General features: G+C 36.6%; 1 protein-coding gene across 2 annotated transcripts in view; it reads left to right on the forward strand.

Moving 5' to 3' along the window:
• Positions 1-268: 268 nt before the first annotated feature.
• Positions 269-24,428, forward strand: part of LOC127795266 (uncharacterized) — a 35,353-nt gene continuing 11,193 nt past the window's right edge. The window contains exons 1-4 of one of the 2 annotated variants that reach the window (XM_052326841.1): positions 325-416; positions 514-749; positions 3,660-4,833; positions 8,402-8,522. In XM_052326841.1, coding sequence (XP_052182801.1) covers positions 3,767-4,833; positions 8,402-8,522 — 1,188 coding nt within the window. In that variant the 5' untranslated portion in view covers positions 325-416; positions 514-749; positions 3,660-3,766. Of the gene's footprint in view, positions 417-513; positions 750-3,659; positions 4,834-8,401; positions 8,523-24,428 lie in introns of both variants that reach the window. The other variant, XM_052326840.1, reaches the window with a different exon arrangement.

Raw genomic sequence — 24,428 nt, forward strand, 5'->3', positions numbered from 1 at the left:
TGGCTATAATCTTAAAAACGTAATTTATTAACAATAATATATTTAAATTATATATTAAGATTACAAAATATTTATTATATTTTTTATATAAATAATCTATACATTTAAACCCCCACATCCAGACTCATTTGCAAAATAAAAGGCCAAATATCAGTATTTAATTTTTATAATCTGCCATTGCTTGCTCTTATTGTTTCATTTGAGTTTTGCCTGGGGCGTAAATGTAAATTTTAGAAATTCAGGGCTATTATGTGAATTAGGGACAAGTAAAACGGCAAAGCAAGAGTCGTATAAAATTGATGTATCGTGATTCACAGAACCAGAGCGAGGGCGAGGGCGAGGGCGAGGGCGAGAGTGAGGTGGGGTCTGAGGGAGATCGGGACGGAACTCTAAGGATGCGAATTCGTCGAATTCAGGTTTGTTTTTTTCTAATTGAAGTTTTAGTCTTTCACGCATCTCTCCAGGCGTCTGTAGAAATCATACTTGCATTTGAATCTCCTGTTCCCTTTTCAGATTGGCCTGCCTGAACGTGATTGATTGGGTTTAATTTTGACTACCCAAGAGGTCTGGGTTAGAATGAGCATGCATTTTCAATTCCGGTATGCTAGGGTTGGGAATTGTAATGTCCGCGGTATTAGTTTGATTTGGAGTGGTTGGTGTTACTTCGAGGCCGCGTAAATATCTGCTCGATTAATTTGCTAAATGAATCAGGAATAATAAAAAAGCAGAATTTGAAGTGAAATCTGGAGGTGATATGTTATTCCTTCCTTGCTTTCTTTTTAATATTTTAAATTTTTTACAAATTCAGGAGATTAGAGTAATTAGGTCTAGGATTTGTCCCATGATGAAATTAGGGAAGGTAGCATTCCCAACCTAATTTTGAAAGCAATCAAGTTTCTTTCTCCACTTTACTTTGCAGCAGGGTTTTTCAATGTGAACTCACCTTTGTATCACCATTTCATTTATTTACAAGATACTGTTGCTTTGACTTATACCACCCTTGTTTATGACCTCTCGTTCCAATTTTATTAACCAAATTTTTGAAAGCAGTTCCAGTCTAATTTTTGTTAGCCAATAAGTTTGTGGTCAACTTTAAACTTGATTACTTTGCAGCATGTTTGTGTTATGGTAGTTAGCTGAGTAATCTAAATAAATGTGTAGTTAGGCTACTAGAAATTGAATTTCCGTTTTAGCATGCTGGTAGAATGTTCCAGCATGCCGTTAGCCATTGTAAGCGCACATGGGCAAGGGACCGACCGTTTTTGGCGCCCAAACTGAGCCCAGATCAGTATAAGTATCTGATCAAGCGCCAAACCACACATGTTGAATGAAATTGGAAATTAGTTTCCCTCCAATTCTCTCTCAACTCTATCTCTCTCCGTTTTGATCTCTCTTTCCCTCTCAAATATCTTTCACTCTCTCTTCATTCTCGTTCTCAATTCCCTTGAGAACTCTCTTGTCAGATTTGTAATCTGACAGTTTGTTGATGTGAAATCACATGCTATAATGTTGTTTCCTATTTTCCATGATCTTTTTTTCCTTTATTTATTTTCTCCTCCTTTACTATATTGGTTCTTCTCATTGTTTCTGCATATATGCCTTATCATTCTCACCTCAGCTGCATTTCCTTTGCAGAAGAGATTTTGTGTTTTAGTTTTCTAGATCTTTGTATCACGAAGCATGTATTTGTCAGGGTCCTAGGGTTGTGCTAGGGTTTAGAAAGGAATTAAGAGGGAGGGAAACAGATTGTAGGGAGAGAACAGAACAGAATGTGACAGAAACAGAGGTAATTGAGGGAAAACAGAGGGAAAAGAGAGAGAGAGAGTTTTAGAGGGAAATAACTGAATTCAATTCACAATTCCACAATGGCCATTCCCTAACTACTATAACCTATTTATAGGCTGTCTATGCAATGGAACAACTGAAAGGTACAACAGGTAAGCAACAAGTACAACCATGTCTAATACAACATATAACATACTAAGACTAATCTACCCTTGGGGTCGTGACAGTATTTTAGTTGTTCAACACCAATCTCTCCATCCTTAGTATTTTAGTTGTTCAACACCAATCTCTCCATCCTTATGTAGAAGGTTCTGCAATTGCTCACTTCTAGATACTTGGCCTTCGAAATCACTTCAGTACTTTTTTGATTTTTAATAAAATTTGTTGATGTTTTTCCGTAGTTAATATGGTGGAAGTTTAGAAGAAATTGGAAGAGATTGTGATGATGATCGGATGACAGTTAGAGTGCAGGATACAATCTGTAATTAACTATAAATATTAGGGGTAATTTAGACTTCGTAATAGTCAGTTATTTCTCCTAGGAAGGTTCGCCCTTTTAGTTTATAAATAGGAGGGCAAGGGGACCTGTTATGATCATCAATCATTCTATCATTTCATTCTCTTGTTCGAGTGCAGTGAGAAAAGAGAGAGAGCTGTGATTAGTATAGTTCTTGGAGTCTTTTTGAGAGAATTGTATTCGAGTGATAAGAGAAGGCGAGTGATTCTTGTACAAATTTCTGGATTTCTTAGTGAATTGTTCTCTTTGTGGAGTTGCTGGATGTAGTGCCATTTCTATGGCATGAACCAGGGTAAATCGGTGTGCAAAGTATTGTGGTTTGATTTTCTGTTCTATTTTAAATTCTACAGATTCTTTACTTTCTGTTTTATGCGTGTGTTGTGATTGGTTCGGTGAGTATTGAGTGAGTATTTGGGCAATATCAATGTTTTGGATTTAACAAAATTGCTTTCCATTTATTCACATTTAGTTGTACTTATCCGTGAACCTCTTGATTGAAAAAAATATTCCCTGACTTTCTAGCTTACCATCTGCTCCTTTTCTATCACCCACTAAAAGTTTAAAATAATGTTACTAGCAAATAACATGCTTGATGGTACATATCATTGATATCAAGTCAATTCTTTCATCCAAATGCAAAAATGTAAGGGCTTGGAGTAGGTCCTTGATATCATGAAAACAAGTAGAAGAAATTAATTTTGGAATATTGGGAGGAAATGGTTTATATGGCCCTATTCTCTTCACACCACATTTGATTGTAAGTGGTTTATATGGCTCTACACCTTTCCAACCGCATTCTATTGAAAGTGGTGTGCCATGTTTGTATTCCTTTTTGGTGTAATGGCTGGAAGGACATTTTCTAGGAAACTTTGTGATGGATCATAATATTTCTAAGTCTAATGACATAAAAGGTGTTTTTGGCTCATCCAATTGAAAGTACCCAACAACAACATGTCAATCCTCAATCCTACTAGGTGGGGTTCACTACATGAATTTTAGCTTGCCAATCATCTTTGTCTATGGTCGTATCTTCTGTAAAGCCCTTCTAACTCATATCATACCTTAGAGTTCCCCACCAAGTTCTTTTTGGTCTTCCTTTACTTTTGTAAAAAACTTGTTCAATTCTATCCACTCTCCTTTCAAGAGGTTCTTTTGGTTTTGTCCCCACATGACTAAATCTTTTTAATAGTGTTTCACACATTTTATCTTCAATAGGAGTTAGACTAACCTTATTATGAATAACCTCATTTTATCTTCAATAGGCTCTATTTGCTCATATCATACCTTATTATTCCCTGCAAGCCACATTTAACTTCTTATAGCTGTGGCATGTTCAAGTTATTGTTGCTCTTTACAGGTTTTAAATCATCCAGTAACCAGGATCAATAGTCACTTCTAGTTGAAGGAACTTGGCACTGAGTCTATTTTGTAGAGGTGTGGCATGAGAGAAAAAAGTGAAAAGTGATGTTACCTAGAGATATGTGGCGTGAGAAACAAGAGAACATAATGTTACCGGGTCAGACTTGTGCTCCTCGAAGTTTTCAGGGGTCTCACATGGAGAACATGATTCCTGCAGCTCCTTCTGAAAATATTGTTCTTTGTTCTTCATCAAGAAAAAGGAAATCAACAACCATGGATCAAGCTGTTGTGAGATCTGACCCAATTTTTGGACCCTGGGAATCAAACCTGCACAAGGCTAGTTTTCTTTCAGGGGCACATGTAGAAAAGAGTTCTGGGTTGGGTTTAGACCGAACAAAGTCAATTGAGCAACCAATTTTTAAGAATCAATATGAGAAAGATACTTTTCTCTATCAGAATAGCAACTCTGTTGCCTGGCCACCTAGGGCTGTGGATGTGCATGCCAATGAAACCAAGAATCTGAGCAATGCTTCCTCACATCTGCCTCCTCAGCATTTGGATCACAAAGGATCTTTTGACTCACCAAAAATGCAGGCTGGTCTGGGCATCTTATCAAATTGGCAACTCCAGGCATGCAGTAGAATAGTCCCAAGTGAACCCTACATGTCTTCACCCATTTTGAAATCATATGATACGTGTGCAGGAGAAGCTCCTTATCATCAGGAGCCAATGAACATTGGAATGAAGAACCTTCCCTTGAGCAAACTGTCACCTGGAATATGTAATACACCATGTAAAAGCTTGACGCCTGAAGAAATTTTGCAACATAGGCCTCTTAACTCTAACAGGCTTCCTGCAGACGTGGGTGAAAGACAAAGTAATAACTCCTTAATGGATGGAGGAAGTAATGAGCTTCCATCTGTAAAAGCTGCTACTTTGGAACCTTCACTTTTCAATGAACAATTGGAGGAGTTCTCACCTGAAAATGGTAGTCCCTCTAAAATTGTTAAGCAGGGTAAGAAGAATGACTTAACGGATGGGTCTCTCAGATCAGATGAAAAGAGTAGGTCGCATTTTACTAAAGCGGCTCATGTAGTGGCTGAGAAGCTTTGGGAAGGGTCTCTTCAACTAAATTCTTCAGTGTCCCTGTCTGCAGTTGCTTTCTTCAAAAGGTTTATTATTCGACCACTTTCAAAATTCAGTACATATATTGATATGTTGTTCTTCTCTATTTACATTCTATTTTATGTTTACAAACCGTTAATGCTTTACTCATATACAGACTAATGATATTTTCTTTATTTCTTTTTTATTTTTGTGGTAAATGATGATTACATTAAGTTATGAGCGTTAAGGGGATGCAATCCATTTTCAAAGTAACCCCTCTAGCTGTTCATGAATAATGTGACCAAATTGTAACCAGGTATAAAAATTGGTTTAGGACAGGTTTTGTGCTCCCTGATTGCTAGCTACAGAGAATAGGCCTGAATACTTTTCAATTTATAGAACAATTCCTCTCATCATTAACTGCACCTTATGCTAACTGAATTAAGGTCTTTGGCCTATAGAACAATGCCTCTTAAGTGGTGGAAAAAATTCTGTTCTGTCCTTTCCCTCTGGACAAGCCAAAATAGAAGAGACACAACTGCTGCACTTTTTTGTTGTACCAACTTCACTTTCCATGATAAAGTCTTTGTCACTCACTGGGGTACCACCCAAGATATCCCAAAAAGTCACCAGGGCCGCTCATAACTCCGAGATCACCATGCAGCAAGGAGATATGGGGGACTGATTACTCATCCCGTGTACAGAACCAATACGTGCTAACAAGATTTGTCTCCTTTTAATCAAGTTATGACTTATGACTTGTGACTAAGATTTTTCTTTTGCATTTCGTACTGTAAATTTAGCCTCACTATTTTTCTAGTAGCTTTGCTTGACCGTAATGATGACTGGGGGAAGTCTTCTCCAAGCCGTCCCATCTGGGATGATTTAACTAGCAAACTTACCATGTGAACTGTTTGCTCTTAGCATGTAAGATAACCCTTGACTTTGAGATTTATCATATTTGCACTGTTCATTTTCTTATTCTGGTATGAGAATTAAGAAATCTGCAGGAAGTGTTTGTAACAAGTAACAACATGGGAATAAACCAAGTTAGCACAAGGAAAATGCTGTTGGTACTTTTTATTTGTTTTGGTGCTGTGTTCTTTCACCTCTTTTTGTTGATATTTTTGTAGGCCATTAGTTTTGAACCTTCTTTTCTATACAAGGTTTGCCCCAGGGTTTTCTTTCTATACAGGTGCTTATTGAAACTGATAATAATAGAAATACTAATCATAATAATAACAGGTTGCACATTGCCCTTGTAATAATCATAAATCATCTATTTTACACTTAACCATTTCTATGGTTTGGGAAAAAAATAGTTTTTGTTTTGTTTTTTGTTCTTCTTTTTGCTTGTTGAATCATGCTTATTCTATCAAGGAGGTGTAACCTCCCTGCACTGTTCTAACACAGACCAATTCAACTCAAGCTTGGCCTGTAACCTTCATTCTTGCCTCTTATCCTCCTCTCGTTCCATACTTCATGATGAAAAGTTCAAGCTGCACTGCTTTGACTATACAACACAGTATCAATTGTATTTGGTCAGAGAGTAAAACAGATTCCAGACTTCCATACTATTGTGAGGCAGGCTTTGTTAATTTTATTTGCAATCTGTGTCCACAAGATCTGCTGTTCATTAGTTTTTGAACAATCTCGCTTGCCATGCATTGAGTTTTGTTTCCTTTACCTTCCATTTCCAGTAAATGAATATGATATCATATATTTGCAACGTTTACCTGCTTTTGCATTGTAATTACTGGAAATTATTGAAAGGATATGTCCTTGAAGATTGATCCTACTTGGAAAATCAGATCTGCATGACTGAACTTTACAGGGGCTTATAATTTTTTACGTATGTTGTTTCCCGTCCCTTTTGTGGGAGAAGTTTATTTTACAATTATGTTAGATGGCATTTGGATCTTTTCACCATATGTAATGCAAATGTGAAAGAGAATGAAAACTTGTTGTATCACATATTTCAAAATGTAATATGATAAGGTAGACTTGTTTAAGTTACAATATTAGAGCATAATATGCTTTTACCTTGATTTTCTTTTAACAACTAAACATAATAAAACAATGAGTGTTGTCTTCTTTTTATTAATTTAATCTTCTAAAGTATATTTTTTGGAGCCTGTTGTCCTTTTCTGTGTTTGGCCCACCGAAACTTGACTAACAATACTTATTATTTCATAACATTTTACTCCCGCACCCCCCCCCCCCCCCCCCCCCAAAAAAAAAAAGCAAAGAAATATATAAAAAAAAAACTTCTTTTCAGAATTGTATCTAATTAGAAGCACTACAATGCTTTCATTTTCTAGTAACATTGGGTTGCAGTAGACTGTAATTGACCTTTTCATATGAGATTATGGACACATAGATTTGTATGGGACAGGTGGATCATATCCATAGCTATGGGGCTGTTTTGCCATGCGGTGAGAAGCCAAAAAAGGGCCTTTATTTTTTTGGAAGAAAGCATTTCTGCTAGTGTTTGATGCTTAGCCAAAATTAAAAAACGCTTTTACTGATGGCAAAAATTATTCTTTTGTTGTGAAGTAGAATCAGAAATTTGGAGATTTTGCTGTGAAGAAAAAACTGAAGTAGAAGCATAACATTATTTTTGGATAAAATTACCCTCAGTCAACGTTTAAAATTACAAACATTACAATTAACAAATAGTATTAACTGCATAAGCATTTTTTTCAATCCCATTTCTGGTAATTTCATTCTTAAAAGTATTTTTTCAGTTTCTGGTCACACATATATAGCTACACTAAATGCGTTTCTTTGATGATCTAGCTAAATGGTAAATTGTTTTTCCTTGCAACTGATTCTTACAAAAACATTTCTCAGATGATATGGCCAAATGGTGAACTGTTTTTCCTTGAAAGTGATTTTTATAAAAGCTTTTTTTTTTGGCTGAGAATATAAAAAAAATCACAGCAATCCAAACAGGCAGTAAGTGACATAAAGTTGCCTGGAAGTTTTGTTGTTTCCTCCTATTGATGTGGTTGCCTTAAGAGTCTTCACTATATGCTGAAGTCCACCTGTGGATTCCTGTCTACAACTGGTCTTAGACCTGGATGGCAGGCTTATTATAGTGAAAAAAAGTTGCCTTGAGTGTGCAAACTCCATACAAGGAAAGAACAAAAACAGCCTGAAACAAACCAATGAACATATTTTTCTCATCAAATAGATGCAGATATTGTGGCACTGTAGAAAAGGAAGAAGAGCAGGAAGATTAAGAGGAACTTTTTCAGCTGTCCTGTGCATTACTTTTTGTTGCCTCTGGAGTGTGGCCCTAATTTGCTATAGTTAAAAGGAAATGTTTCTTTAAATTCATTAAGCACCACTATAGACAAACTTTTAGCATATTGTTCATGTGATAAGAGTATCTTTTACTTTATTTTATGGGTGTGTTACTCTTGGATTATTTTTCTGTTGTAACTTGATTTATTAGTGTGCATAAACAAGGTCTTTAGTTATTTCTATTTAATTATCTTTTAGTAGGTTATTTTATAATGTTCCTGCAAATCTGAGTTTTTTGTATGACAATGCGTGGCTTAAAGAAACTGTGTGTAATTTGTAAGGTGAAATTTGCTTTTGTTGACCTTGTTGGTGATGATTTTGTAGCGGAGAGAAGTTGCTTGATACCAACTGGTGTGAATCTATAGAAGTTAAAGGGAAAGTAAGATTAGAGGCTTTTGAAAAATATATTCAAGACCTTCCTCGCTCACGCAGTAGGGGATTGATGGTAAGATATCTTTATTCCTTTAACTTCAGGAAATAAGCTTCATAAATTAAAATGGCATGAATCATCTTTATAAAATTTATGTTAAGCATATTCTTTAACGTGCAACTAGGAACTGAAAATGTGGGTAAACTTTGCCTTGTGGCAATTAGGATTTTGTTATAGAGGGTTGCATTTGCCAAATTGAAAAAATGGATAAATAATTAATGAAAAGCAAAATAATGGCTGCATGCACTGATTATGTTTGGCATTTTTAGTTTGAAATTTTCATTACTTTAGAGTTAATAATTGATAGTATGCAGACAACTGATAATGTGATATGCCCCTTGCTTGAAATTGGTTGAGTATCATACATGGAAATGCTGGTCTGGGCTACTGGCCCATCTTTGTTTTCCTTGTATCCTTTTTCTTTTTGCCTGTTTTAGTTCATTGTTTTCTCCTTTCGTCTTTATGAATTAAAATAAATATGGAAAAGAAGGCATATAATTCCCTAATTATCGATGAAGTCCAAAAGTTGTTGTTGGCCAAATCCCATCTTATTAATTGCTCTGCACAAATTCAAGAATATGTACAAACTGATTTGTAGTCCTAAAGACCACCACACACTCACAGCAAACTACCCCTCAAGAACTCACTGATTATACCCCTAACAATATACACACAATCACTCGATAGGAAGAACAAGAATAGGAATCGAAAAACAGCAACAAGATACACCAGATTTTATCCTGGTTCAGTCTCATAAATGAGACCTACATCCAGACTGCCTTAGGCCCATGAAATCTCCACTATCTTGACAACTTTACAGCAATTATATGAACTAGGAAAACCCTCTCTTTTCTTTAGTCTAAAACCCTAGACTACCAAGAGAAGAAACCCCAAGAGAAATATAGAATCTCTCAACCTAGCTCACCCGCTCAACCCTTACAAGATATTCCTGAGATCTCACCCACACAACCGAGTTCTCCCAGCCCCTATTTATAAAGCATAGAGGCAGGCAAGGCAGTTACAACCAACTGCCCTAACTGACCGAGAAACTAAATAACTAACTTCTGGACAGCTATAAAACACAAAGGAAAAACCATTACATCAAGTAAACTATGCTAACAGATTTATACAAGCATAAAATCTAAGTACATAAACTAATCTAAAACAAATGTCTTCACATGATTAAAATATAACAATATAAAATGGGTTGGGTAGAATTATGTATATTCACAGAGAAGAAAGGATAATCCATTTGGTCATACAAAATAACACTTGAAAGACACCAAACTTGAGTGAATAACCAGTTTCTTGACCTACATATTCAGGCTCTTAAAGTAATTCTGCTCTGCGCTGACTTTAAATATATAATATATATTTCTATCCACTTGGCAATATTCTTGTCTATGTTTTTGGGATATCTACAAATTATGGATTCATCAATTTCATAATTCATTTTCTCTTAGATGTACTAATTTAAGTATGTATCCACATATCTACGTGTAATAGTCTTTCTAAATCAATGTCATTGTTGAACAATGAATAATTATTCTGATGGCATAAATAAATTTTCTATTGTCTTAAAAGATAAATCCAAAAGATAACACCTAATCGAAATATTATTTTGAGACATTTCCAACAGACATCATGGGGATGTTTTTTTTGTAGTTAACTCTTTTAACACTCTGAGGCCAGGGACATGTAAAGGATATTCTTTGGAGGGAGGTGATGTTAGCAAGGTTTAGCCTCACTGCAGGGCAGTGATCACCCCTGGAAAGTGAGGAAGAGTATAGAAGAAGTAGGAGGAGAAGAGAAGTTTTGTATTGAATTTGATACCCCCTCCTTTACAAGAGAACCCCCATTTATCCCCTGATTCTCTAACAGAACTCCCTCACGTGCACAAGCCACTCTCTTATTACAAAAATGACCCTCAAGTTCAAGCCCCACAATAAGTTCATTTCCTTGCTCTTCAGTCCTGGAGCCTAGCTGGAAACCTCCTCTCCCTCTTGCTACGTCTGAGTATGTTTGGTCCCAGCTCCAAAGGTGTAAGAGCTTGCTCAAATTGCAGCTCTTCAAGATTTGGGTTGCTAAGATTACCCTCCCTATCAAATTTAACTCGTCCTCAAGTTGAAATCTGGGATAGAGCTGGCAAAATTGCCGAAGGTCTTCCCAGGTGGCTTCCTCCAGTGGCTGATGCTCCCGTTCAATCAAGACCTGTCTTCTATCTTTGTCATTGAGGGTTACAGTCCTGGCATTAAGAACAGCTAGGGGAAGGATGAGGGGCTGATTGTTGTGACTAGTTTCTGGAAGTGGACTGACTGGGGTATGAAGTGGGGTGCCTTGATATGGTTTCATCAATGAGACATGAAACAGGGTGGATTTTGGCGCTGGGGGGAAAGCAGGAGTTTGTATGCAGCAATGCCAATCTTCTTTTCCACCTGATATGGGCCATAAAACCTGGGAACCGTTTGTAGTGGCCTTTGTGAGCAACTGAGTGCTGTCTGTAAAGTTGTAGCTTTACCCAAACTCAGTTCGCCTTTGCAAACTGGATCTCCTGTCTATGCATGTCATACTGAGCTTTCATTTGTTGCTGAGCCTTGTGAAGATTAGCCTTTAGAACCTTGAGAAGATCAGTTGTCTGCAACAAGACCTGATCTGCAGCCTCCACCGAGTACGACTCACGATATAATTGGGAATTTTAGGTGGTTCCTGCCCAAAGAGAGCTCGTAGGGGGTCATTTTGAGGGCAGTGTGGTATGAAGTGTTATAGCATAACTCTGCCCAAGCTAGGAGAGTCGCCCAATCTTGGGGGATGCTTGCACATAGGACCTGAGGTAGGTTTCTTAAGATCTGTTGGGCACCTCTGTTTGCCCATCTGTTTGGGGGTGCTAAGAGGAGCACTACTGGGCCTTCCAGAATCTGCTAAGAAAGAGAGGGTCTCCATCACTTACTATACTTTTAGGGAAGCCATGGAGTTTGACCACCATTTGGATAAAAGGAAGCCACCTTTTGAGCTGTGTAATGCTGTGGCAGTGCACCAAAGTGAGCAAAATTTGGTGAGCCTGTCCACTACCACTGAGATGTCAGTGCAGCCATGGCCATTAGGCAAACCAATTACGAAGTCCATAGAAAGGTCCTCAAAAACCTGCTGGGGCAAAGGTAGGGGTTGAAAAAGGCCGCCAGGTTTTTCTGTTGAATACTTCATTTGCTGGCAGGTAAGATAATTGTTGACATACTCCTGTACATCCTTCTTCATATCAGACCAATAAAAATTGGCCATCACTCTTTTGTGAGTCCTGGTAATGCCTGCATGCCCCCCTAAAAGGGAGTCATGGAATTCCTGAAGAATGGCTTGTTTCTACATTGAATCCGAACTTATGATCAGTCGGCCCTTGTAGCATAACAGACCAGTAAGGAATTGGAGGGGTTCCACACTAAATGGAAACAGGGGCATCTATCTAAGGGCCCATATACTGTAATTAATGGCCTGTTATGCTACAGGGCCCTTGTAGTATATGCGCCAACTATTTCCTTCACTTCCCAATCCTTGTCTACCTGCCTAGATAAGTCATCTGCAGTCAAGTTGGCCGTGCCAGGTTTGTAAACTATAGTGTAGTTGTATCCACATAGTTTACTAATGTAATGTTGCTGGGCAGGGGTTTGTATAACCTGTCATTAACGCCTTTAAGCTCTGATAGTCAGTGTTGATGATGAAAGGGTTGCCGAGGAGATACTGCCTCCATTTTGGCCTGCTTTAGCAATAGCATACAACTCCCTGACGTATGTAGATGCTTGGAGCAGTTTAGGGGGTAACTTCTTGCTAAAATAAGCCAAGGGATGTATATCTTGCAGCAATACTGCTCCTACTCCAGTGTTAGATGCATCTGTCCCTGCAAGAAAGGGTTTGCTAAAATCTGGTAAGGCCAAGATAGGGGCTTGACTCATGTGCAATTTCAAGCTCTCAAAAGCTTGTTCTGTTTCAGTGTTCCACTGCCAGGCTCCCGTTTTGAGTAGGTTTAGTGAGAGGAGCAGCTATCTGCCACAAACCTCCTGTAATACCCTGTGAGGCCTAGGAATCCCCTTAATTGTTTAAGGTTTAAGGGCGTAGGCCAGTATATGATGGCTGCTATCTTATTAGGGTCAGGTTCCACTCCCTTGCTGGAGATAATGTGGCCCAAATATTCTATGCTCCCTTGACAAAAGGCACACTTGTGAGAGGTGTCGAAAGTAAGAAGATGGGGTCTTGATATAGATCGAGGTCATTAAAGAAAACTGTCACAAATTTTCTAAGATGAGGTTTGAAAATCTCATTCATCAGTGTTTGAAAAGTTGATGGTGCATTGGTGAGGCTGAAGGACTTTACTAGGAATTCATAATGCCTTTGGTGTGTTCTAAAAGCTGTCTTCCCAATGCCTCTCTCAACAGGTCTGATTTGGTGATACCCTGCTCTTCAGTCCAACTTGGAGAAAATTGTTGCTCCATGCAATTCATCCAATAGCTCATCAATAGTGGTGATTGGAAACTCATCTTTGATAGTGACTGCATTCAATGCTCTGTAATCCACACGGAATCAAATCGCCATGTTCCATCCTTTTCTTTAACTAACAGCACTGGGGAGGAAAAAGGGCTGTTGCTGGGTTGAATAATACCTCTATCCAGCATCTCCTATACTCACCTTTCTTTCTAAGATTTTTGAAATTGAGGATTTCAGTAAGGTCTGACTTTGATGGGTTTGGCTTGAGGCTTGAGAGCAATGTGGTGATTGATCCTTCTAAGGGGTGGCAACCCCTGCTGGTTCTTGGAGGATCTCCACATATTGCTCAAAAATCTGTTGCAACTCCTTTCCTACCTGTGTTGGTTTAGGTGAGGTCAGGGGCTCTTCTTCCACTCTCTCAAGTGAGGGAGTTAGGAAATCTCTCCTTGACGTTCTAGCCTCTGTATTTGTTTAGATCCCAGGGGTATGTCCCTCATAGTGTATTCCCCTTGCAGCTGCACACTTCTTCCTTTCAATTGGAACTTCATGGTTAAGGCCTTGAAATTCATTCTCACTTCCCCGATACCTCTAACCACTGTATTCCCAATATAACATCAACCACCTTAATAGATAGTACAAAAAGCTCCAAGGTCAAGACTACCTGTTAAAATTTGAGAGGCACCTGGTGGCATTTGTGCTCACATAAGAGATAGTCTCCATTGCCAATGAACACCTTAAAAGCCTTGGATTTCTCTGTAGCGAGACACAGCTTGTTGGCTGTATTGCTTTGAATGAAATTATGAGTGCTCCCACTGTCAATCAACCCTTGAACATTGTGTCCCTTCACACTACCTGTCAACCTGATAGTTTTAGGACTAGTTTGCCCGTCTAAACAATGGTAACTAATCTCAGGTACCTGCTCCTGCACTGGTTTCTCTGGGAAGTTGATTTCCGGCTCTTCCAAGGAAATATCTCCTTTATCCACTGCCTCCTCTCCCATCAGAAAAAGAAAACAACTCTTGCATGTATGGCCTGGGGAGAAATTTTCATCACAATTACAGCAGAGCCCTTTTTTGCTCTTAACTTTCATTTCTGCTGAATTTGACCTTCTTGGGTTGCAGTGGTGGTCCTAATATAGAAGGGATGTAAATTCTTAAGGATCTTGAGTTTAGACTCATATAAGGTAACTAAGCCAAAGGCCTGAGTAAGGTTAGCAGGTCTGTTGGCTACCACTTCCACCTGAATTTCTGGTTTCAACCCCACAATAAATCAGCTTTGTAGAAAATCTGGAGGAAGTCCTATCACCTTTGTAGATACTATTTCAAATTTCATTTGATACTCTAGCAGTGAATTAGTCTTTACCAACTTGATAAAGCCCATCTGAGATCGTCATATACATTAGGACCAAACCTCACCAACACTGCAGTCTTGAAATCATCCCATGTGCCCAACTGGTGGCTCAATTGCATCCATTGGTACCAGCTTGCAGCTAGTACATCCAAGTGCAGAGAAGCCAGATCCAATCTCTGCTCATTTAGAACAGCATGCAATGCAAAATATTTTTTGATTTTGAAAATCCACTTGGATGGTTCATTTCCATTGAACCGAGGGATGCCCACTCGAACTGATTGCGACAAGGTGAATTGGGAATTGAGAGCCAGATCACTTGGTGGCAAAGTAACCAGGGGTTGATTATTCATGTAATTTAGAGGAGTTGCCTGGTCTGATTCATCGCTCCCTCCAATTGGAGGTCAATTTTCATTTGCCGAACTGGATGGATTGTGATTGAGTCAGTTGGTTTGTGGCTGAGAGGTGAATTGTGCGAACAACAGCCGGAAATTCTCCTGGACTTGCATCTGCAATTGGATGATGCAATTGTCAGTTTGAGTTTCCCTCGTCTGTACACTGTACTTCAGCCAAAATCCCATCCCTCAGTTCAGTACAACAGGCATGTACCTTCTTCATGATTGCATCAACTTGCCTGTTGGCTTTGGCAGCTTTGGCTCTTGTTCCTTAAGTCATGATTGTTGGTGGATTGCAGGTTCTCTCTCAACGAGAGCACCAATTGTTAGCAATGTCTATAATCACTGCAGGGCAGTGATCACCCCTGGAAAGTGAGGAAGAGTATAGAGGAAGTATGAGGAGAAGAGAAGTTTTGAATTGAATTTGATGCCCCCTCCTTTACAAGAGAACCCCCATTTATCCCGTGATTGTCTAACAGAATTCCCCCAACTGACTGGGCCCCTCCTCACTTGCACAAGCCACTCTCTTATTACGAAAATGACCCTCAAGTTCAAGCCCCACGATAGGTTCATTTCCGTGCTCTTCATTCTCACAGCCTAGCTGGAAACCTCCTCTCCCTCTTGCTATGCCTGAGTATCTTTTGTCCCCGCTCCACAGGTGTAAGATCTTGCTCAAATTGCAGCTCTTCAAGATTTGGGTTGCTAACAGGTGACTTGATCTCACCTTAAGTTGCTGTCTCCTAGGCTGCCTTTATAGCAACCATGCCTTATCTATCTATTCTCCTAAATGTCAACGCTGTTTGGTTTTAGATTTTTTGATCATCTCAAAATTTTCATTGAGAAGTTTCACATAATGCAGTTAAAAGCAAATCTAAAGGACATTTGTTTTTCACCATGATTTGCTTTGCTATTACAATGTCCTTTTTCCATAATTATGCCAAGAATTTCTCTGCTAACTTCCTCATTCTTTTAGTACCTACTATATGGAAAATCAAATATGCATGTGATATTAATGCCCGACAATTCCTTAACCACCATAGTACAATTTTTCTTGTAACCGGGTTTTATTCATGCTTCACGTTGTCTCCTGCCATATTTTCCTGTGATGAATGACAAGCTCTCTCAAGAAGCAAGTTTCCCTACCTGTTTGGCTAGGGTCATTGTTCTGATAAATCCACCTCCTAACTTGACTTTGCTCAATCCTTGTTAAAATCCATTATCAAAAACGTGCATTTGGTCTTGATACTTTTTTTGTCTTTGAGAAGTAATGCTAACAAATATTCTTCAAATGCAAGGACAAAGTCTTAAAGTAGGGTGCACACTAATCATTAAGCATGGTGTTGGTGGGTAGATAAAATATGTAAATGACAAACATGATATCAAAGCAAATGTAGGCGCATGATGGCTCTTGCTGAAGTATGACTTGTTTAACTGGAGAGGACAGAGTCATACAGTTATAATTGTTATTTTCCAACGGCTTTTAACATATGGCCAGGGAAAGTTCCTAGGTTTCACAATTCTAATCACTAAAACAGGTTATTCCTAGTGCTTTGTGAAAGTCAAGGCTAGGTCGCATTTGTACAGTAAAAATAATAATATAAAAATTAACTCTCTATTTAAGAGCTTAAGCTTTTATATCATATGATAGTTAACAATGTAACATGGTACTAGAGCAGGCAAAGGTTTTGAGTTCAAATATTATCACAAACCCAATATTTAAGTAGTTGCATTCATTTGGACCAATTATGCATTAAAGTTTGGCCATATGTGAGGGGCATGTTAAGAGTAAAAATAATTATCTACTAGTTCAAGCTTTTAGATAATTTACAATTTAGTAGTATGCAACCTTCCCCTTGCCTTTTTTTTTTTCCCTCCGCAGAGAGGCTGTTTTCATAACTCAAGGCTACAACCTTCTAGTTGCAAAGAAGCAACCTTCCAGTCACAAGTCAAATAATTATGTACTATACATGCACGCTTGACTACGCTGAATTTAGTTTTATCTAAGATTCGTGGTCAAGCTTTCCAATCAATACCTAGGTAGTTAAATAGGGTGTAGTATGAAGGGTTCTGCCCTTTTGTGTAATTATTTGAAAATGTAAGGTTACGTTCTTTTTGTTGTTTTCAGCCCGCTTTGACTTTTCAATTTTTTAAAACACTAAAAACGTGTTTACTTTACTATTTTCAAAAATATATTTTTGAAAACAACTGAAAGTTTTGTAAAGGAAATCCAAAATAACATTTTGTTGTTTTGGATGTTTTTAGTGAAAACACACTCAAAACACAAAAACACGAAAAACACTAGCCTTCCCCCTTCCCCAATCTCACAAATCTCTATGCTCTCTCGCTCCTCTCTTCTCTTTCTCTCTCAAGTATCGACAGTCGACTGTGCCCGCCTTCTCCGTTGCTGTCATGAGCCATCGTCGACCTCACTCACCATTGCCAAAAGCCGCCGTTGACCGCCCCCCGAGCCATTCAATTTTGCTGGTTCTCTTCTTTCTCCTTCTTTCTCTCGACCGCCCCCTGCCATCTCCGTCACCGCCATGAGCTACTGTCAACCTCGCTCGCCACAACTGAAAGTCGTCGCCGACTGCCCCCCGCCGTTCGATCTTGTTGGTTCTATCCTCCCTCATTTCTTCTCTTGACTACCCCTTGCCATTAGATTTAAGGAGATTTGGCCGTTGGATCTTGCTGGTTTTTGGGTATGTTGGTCGATGGCCCTTGGGTGTCTGGTGGTTGCCTCTAATCGCCGGAAACCGCTGGCCATGGTGGCTGGCAATGACTGGCAGTGTGTATATGTGTTGGTTGAAAATTAAAAATTAGATTTATGAAATTTCAACCATTAAACCTGTCATATTTTTATGTATGTTGACCCTTTTGGCTTGGAGTTCCTAATGCTAGGCTCTAATTGTGTGAATCTTTGATTGGCGGTGGTTGACAGCGACAGAGAAGATGCAGTGCGTCAGAGAATAGAAGAAGAAAAGAGAAAAAAAGGAAAAGAAAAGAAGAAAATAAAATTAAAAAAATAGAAAAATAGAAAAAAAGAAACACAAAATATTTTTTTAAAATTACAAAGTAAATGTGTTTTCTAGTTTTTTATTTTAAAAAATAATTTTTCAGAATGATAAAAAAAATATATTTTTAAAAATTTTAAAATGGATACTTAAAACACGAAATTAAAAATAAATTCCAAATTCAAAACTCAAAATTAAAATATGATGAGAACACTACCACTCAATTTTGAAATCTCAGTAGTGTTCTCTTTATTTTTAGTTTGTTTCTGTTTGCTTCTTGTTAAGTATTTTATCATTCTCAATGCTACTCTTTTTGCAAAGAGGCATCCTCCGTCCTAGGATCAAAATATTGTTTCATTTGTGCTGTTTCAGTTAGCTTAGAAAAATTTAGAAACAAGAATAGAAACTTTATGAATGTTCATGAATTAGATAAACATGTTCACAATCTGAAAGTTCTTTTATATAAGGTTACAATAATCAATTTGAATTGATTAAATGCAATACATGAAGCGATTCTAAACAAATTGATAGCTACATGTAGGTTCCAATAAAATAAAACTTTCCAAATTATCAGACAATTAAACAAATTTCAAGTTGTTTCAATGTTTAGGACATCCTTTCTACGTATATATTAGAGCTTATTATGTATGTAGCAAGAGAAATAATTAGATTCAATACAACTCAATAAGCATTAGAGAAATGGGATAATAATATTTTAATTCAAGGTTTAAATAATTAGTTAGAGAAATGGGATCATAGAAAATGCTAGATTCAATTAATTATACGAAGGAATATTAATAATTTAATAATTTAATATTAATGATAATAATTTCTTAGTAACATTATTATATCAAATTTTTGAATAAGTGATGGTAATATTATGTTATTATACACAGGATAATATTTATTACGACATAATATTATATCTGGCATAAAATTGTCACATTATATTTTAGCATGTTTTGTATTGTTAATGTGATTTTTAGAAATCAATTGACATTATCAATTAGGGGTGTTAAAAAATATCCAAAAATCGGTGAACCGAACCGTGCCTTTTTGATTGGTTCTATGGTTCAATAGTTAAGTTTTGGTTCTAAAAAATTAAGAACAGATATATTTGGTTTGGTTACTGGTTTTTTTTTTTTAAACCGTGGTTCGAACCGAATCGGAACCGATATTATACTTGTATATATATTATAATTTTTTTGGTATATATATACATAGACATAAATATATTATTACTTGCAATTTTAATTTGTTAGTTTTTGTTTATTTCTTTTTTGTTGTTGGTTATTGTTATTCATGAACTCTTTTATTTCTAAACTTTTATGCGCTATTGCTATATTAAATAGTCGATGTAATCTAATTTGATGAGGTAGTTTATGAATTATTTTGTTCTATTTTTACTTCAAGATTTGAAACATTAATGAAGTTATGGGTTTATTTTAATTAATAAATTTGTTTGTAATTTCATATTTTGCGAAAATATTTAGAAGCTAAATTTTAATTGGATAGAACCGAAATCGGTCCGATACAATGGATTTATCATGGTTTGATTTTATATATGTAATAGTTCGGTTACAGTTCTTATTTTTTCGGAACAGTTAAAAATGGTTCAGTTATTGGATTCTTATAGAACCGGACCAATCCGAACTGTTGACACCCCTATTATCAATGCTATGCTATTGACCTTAATTTGGTTAGGATAAGGTATAGTTGATGATGATGGTATTCATGATATTATTAGTACTATAATATTACGATTTTGATTTTAAGTTTTAATTTTTTCTACAATTTTAAAAAGTTTATAATACTAATATTGTTATTAATATTTTTGCAATTTATAATACTTATATTGTGGCTCGTCATACCCAACATGGAGAAGCTTTCATTTACTATTACTTTCCCTCTGAATTAACAGAGATCTATTTTCTAAGATTTAAAGAATTATAAAAGAATTCATAGTTGTAAAATTTAATTGATAAAAACTGATTGGCATGACTCCATGTTAACTTGAATAAATTCGATGAACTACCAGCTCTAATGTTCTCTTATGGAGGGAGGAAAATCATTTATGATAAGGACCCGCATAAGGGATCTACTACTCACACTTTCCTTTCTTTTACCCTGCAAAGTTGAAGGATTATGTCTGAAGTTTTAATGATACACCATTGTCTGACTATTTGGATTTTCTAGGTTTAGGCACATGTTTTATTAAGTGCATACTACATTCAGGTGAAATACATTGTTCTTGTATTTTTATATTTTTTCGCTTGGCTATTCGATTTTTTTTGTTATTTTAATTACACATATATATTTGTATTTTTTATTTAATTTAACTGATGTACTTTGACCTTTTTTTCGTATGACAATTCGAATTTTTCGTTGTGATACCTACATTTTCAAATTAATTTAATCTTTGTATTTTGATGTGTAAAAAAAAAAAAAGTAAAGTGTGTTGAATCAACACTTTAGGTGAAAACTTTGGCTAATTTATCAAATTAGAAACATTGCCAGCAATTGTTTTCTTTCATTCTCGTGCTTTTTTACTTTCTTCACCAGACATATTATAATCTTTTGGGCATGATTTTACAAGTACTGATCATCTCACTTTATTTTTATTTTTTTTTACACGTCAAACTATAGGGATCACAAGTTATCAGTTGGTAAAACTGCCTTTTAAAATTGTGTAAATGACTAACTTCCTTGGGGCTAATTGGAGAGGAACTTGGTGGAATTTTGAGAATAGCGGAACACTCTTGTCACATCCCGTGAGCCAAAGTATTCCAGATCTTGAAACCCTAGTATCAAACATGACTATAGGAGAGTGGAAATAAAGCACCTGATAACCTTCAATGCCAACTAAAACATGCATCCGATCAGGCAATGCACAGCTAAAATTCGGGCCACTGTCAAAACAAACAAAAAATGGTTTCAATTATGTTGACAAATTACATTTGGCATTCTTCAACCGTATTCTGTCAAAGTTGCGTTATATAGGTGGGAGCTAAGTTGTGGCGGCAACTAGCTACAACTTAAAGACAATCATTAACCCTTTTATTTAAAGAGGGAATTACTTGAAAATTACAAATAAAGGCATCTTTTCCTGCTCCTAGTGCTGAATTCAGCCCCTAAAAGGCACAAGGAAAACACGATAACCTTCATATAATGGGCATTAGAATGTATTCTTGATTTTGGCATTCTTTTCTGCATTCCGTGCCTTTGCCATTATTATTATTTTTTTTTCATATTATTAAGGTAAGGATATACTCAAGTTGAGTAAACTAAAACGCAACATACAGCAACATTATTCTTATATACCAATGAATTGGTACAGAAGGTTTCATGTCACCAACAATCTCTACATTATGATAATATCTGGGTTCAATTTCTATCTGAAAATTGTCTCTATTGAGCATGTGAATACAAGTTTTTTTCACCTTGCTATTTGGCTTCAATATACAAATTGCTAGATACAATAAATTGTACCCACTGATATTTATTTTACAGTTAAAGTTTGAAGTTAAGATATGAGATAAATCTAGTTTCAATTATGATGCGAATGATATGGCTTTCAATATCTGCAATAATAATCCCATATACTTGTGCGAAAACTGAAAAACAGTGAAGACCCCGTCTTTTTGAGGAGGAATTGAATCAAAAACCCTTGTTAAAGGAAGCCTCTTATGATTTAATTTAAAACATTTAATCAACTATCTTGCCCAGTATTTTTCTCACAGGCAATTACGAATGGGTATCATTTCCCAGGGAACATCTATTTTCCAAATCAAATCAACCTTCTTCCTTTCAGATTGAGAGTGCTAGTGTTTCTAACGTATTAGATCTATAATTCACATCTCATACCTGTTATAGGCAAGGCTTTAGATTGCAGATAAGATTCTGGGAGTTTGCCAAGGTTTTAATCTTAAAGAAACTTAAAATTAGAAAGATTCTCTTGCTCTTCCACTTAGGCTCTTCAGATCAAATATATATAATTGAAATTGCTGGATGCAACATAGATATTATTAATATGATCTGCAAATTGCAAACAGAAAACTGAATTCAGCCAGCTCAAATCATTTACAGTACCGAATATGATGAATACAAATGCCTGTGTGTTGCTCTCCGCCCATAAGAATTACGTTAAATTTCATAAAAATTACACTATACTGGACTTTAGATTCTCAAATATCGCACTGGATCCATCTCTACTTGAATTTTGACCATCCTGTGACTGACAAAATCCACAAAATATATCATGATTCGGACTGTAGGGAGAACTTTTTATCTTATATCAAGTGTGTTGTAAAGGAGGTATTTGAACTTGGAATATAGCCTTTACCATCTAGTGGAGTATTTCATCATACGTGTTGAACTTTTTTTTGAAACTTTCTCTACTAAATACAGGCATATCTCAAGTTATATACTAAATTGAGGGACATACCCATAAAATACTTACCACGACCTGTTAGGAGAAGTCTGGAACTAAAACTTGCTAAGTGGTGTTAGGATCCAAAATATGTACCCCTTTCAAGTGGCCACTAACCAAACAGTTCATTCAGTCACTTGGTTCGCAACATCAACCTGAAATAACCTAATAAAATCTTGTTCATTCAAATTCACATTCTCCTAAATCAGCTCCATATTAAGTTATCCTTTATCATATTACATTCACAATTCTAATAAACATGAGTCGTATAGTAGCATTCAATCCAAAACTTGAGCTGAATTCGTTCACAGCCGTAGGGCGCCTGAGTTCATTATTCAAACATTACGGAATGTTACATTATATATTGTCAAATATTAGGTCCTTGACAACTTTGTTTACAAGAAATGATTCTGTGTCCTTAATTGAGCTACACAAATTAATTCCAATCTACATTGAAGAATCTTGGCAAAATGAAGAATACCCAAATCACTTTCAAAATGAAAAGTTTAAGTTTGAATATTAATATTTTGTTATGAACTATGATATGACTTGCAGGAGGCCTAATACCATGTGGAACATACAAAAGCCCCATTAAACTCCAATTTTTAATAACAAGTGTTGAGCAAGTACACAGAGAGTAGTTAAATCCAGAGGTCAGGCAGATGATTGAATTTGAATGTGTATTCTATATTTTCATGATGTGACCTGTATAATTTTTTTATAAACAAAGGAAAGTAAGTTACCAAATATTTGAGAAAATTGTCAAGGAAGTACATGGAATTCTTTGGGAAAAAAAAATTTAATGTACAATAATGTGTTGTGTACAAACCATAGGTAAGTTAAATGAATGAACTGGGATGTTTACTCCAAAAGAGGCAAGAGAAGGACACAATACAGTACGAGAGCCAACAAGTTGAATCCCATGCTTTATTAAATGAAGCAGAAAACACATTAAAGAAAGTAAAACTTTGCATATAACTACAGGCGCCGTGGCATATAACCATTCTGGAAAAGCTAGAAACTTGCAACAGCCCAACCATGTGATTTTAATAGATCTCAAGCAAAGATTACTCAGATAAATCAGTCAGTCGATGTTGAATACATGACATCAGTTCCAATCCAGCTTCTAAAGAATAAAATCATTTGATTCAAGTAATAAGAGATACCAGATTAATTATAGATCATGCCACAAAGTTTTTCCCTGAGAAAATTAACTGATAGAGATTATTAAGTTATTGAAGGTGAATTCCAGCAGTTTCTATTTCCGAAAGCTTACAACCATTTTCTACCATACTAAACCCCCAATTCTATAAGATCTCCAAAACTTCATCCTGTCTCTCAGCCAATCATTCACGCCATGAAGGGGGAAGCTTATAACCAAGTTTGTAAAATTATTCTTGCAAGCATATGAAGTTTTTCCAGTCCCATTGAAATGAATGAAATTCAGCATTGAAACTTAACCTGGAATCTTTTGTGGATGATTCCTCAAACACCTATTTATCAGTTATGGAGAAGCTTAGGGAAATTGTGGAAGAAGAATCGTATTTATTAGATGCTTTTCAATGCAAAGTTATCCTTTTTGCAGCAACAACGAACTAAAGACACAAAACTATCTAACAACCAGCAGTATCAACTAGCCAAAAGAATGAAAAAGAACAGCAGTATCACAACCAACTCAACAGCAATAACAAGTGGCACGATCCCTGTCATCTAATGGTACACAATCACAGCCGCAAGATTTCAGGTTTCTGGCTCCTTAATCCAAATGATCCTCCTCCTTCCAATCTTGCACATCCTTCTGGCTTGTAGATCCATCCAAATAGTTTCTCCAGCTGTGAAATATGTTCCAGGTCTAATTTCCAGCTATCTGAATGCTCTTCTTATTTTTCTTTAGCTCCTCATCAGTCGCCATATCTCTGAGGCCTTTTCTTCTCTTGAACTGCTCCCATTTGCTATGGAATATCTCCTCTGTTTTCTAGATTACTATTTGCACTGGTCCTGTTGTGTTCCCTTTCTGCTGTATATCAGAATGTGGCTGCTGTGTATCAAAATGTGTATCAATACACCCACCATGAAAATAAACCTTGTCCTCAAGATTCAAGTCTGAATGAAGAGCATTCATCTGTGAATTTGATGAAGTTCTCCAAACTGGCCTCATCAAATGCACCCATTCCCATTGTACTAATATTTACTTACTCTGTTGATCTCGAAAAACGTACCAGAACTAAGGATAGCCACAAGCGTTATCAGTGGATTTTTTGCATGGCTA

Source organism: Diospyros lotus, chromosome 2 (genome assembly GCF_014633365.1).
Source record: "Diospyros lotus cultivar Yz01 chromosome 2, ASM1463336v1, whole genome shotgun sequence".
In the NCBI taxonomy this organism is placed as follows: domain Eukaryota; kingdom Viridiplantae; phylum Streptophyta; class Magnoliopsida; order Ericales; family Ebenaceae; genus Diospyros; species Diospyros lotus.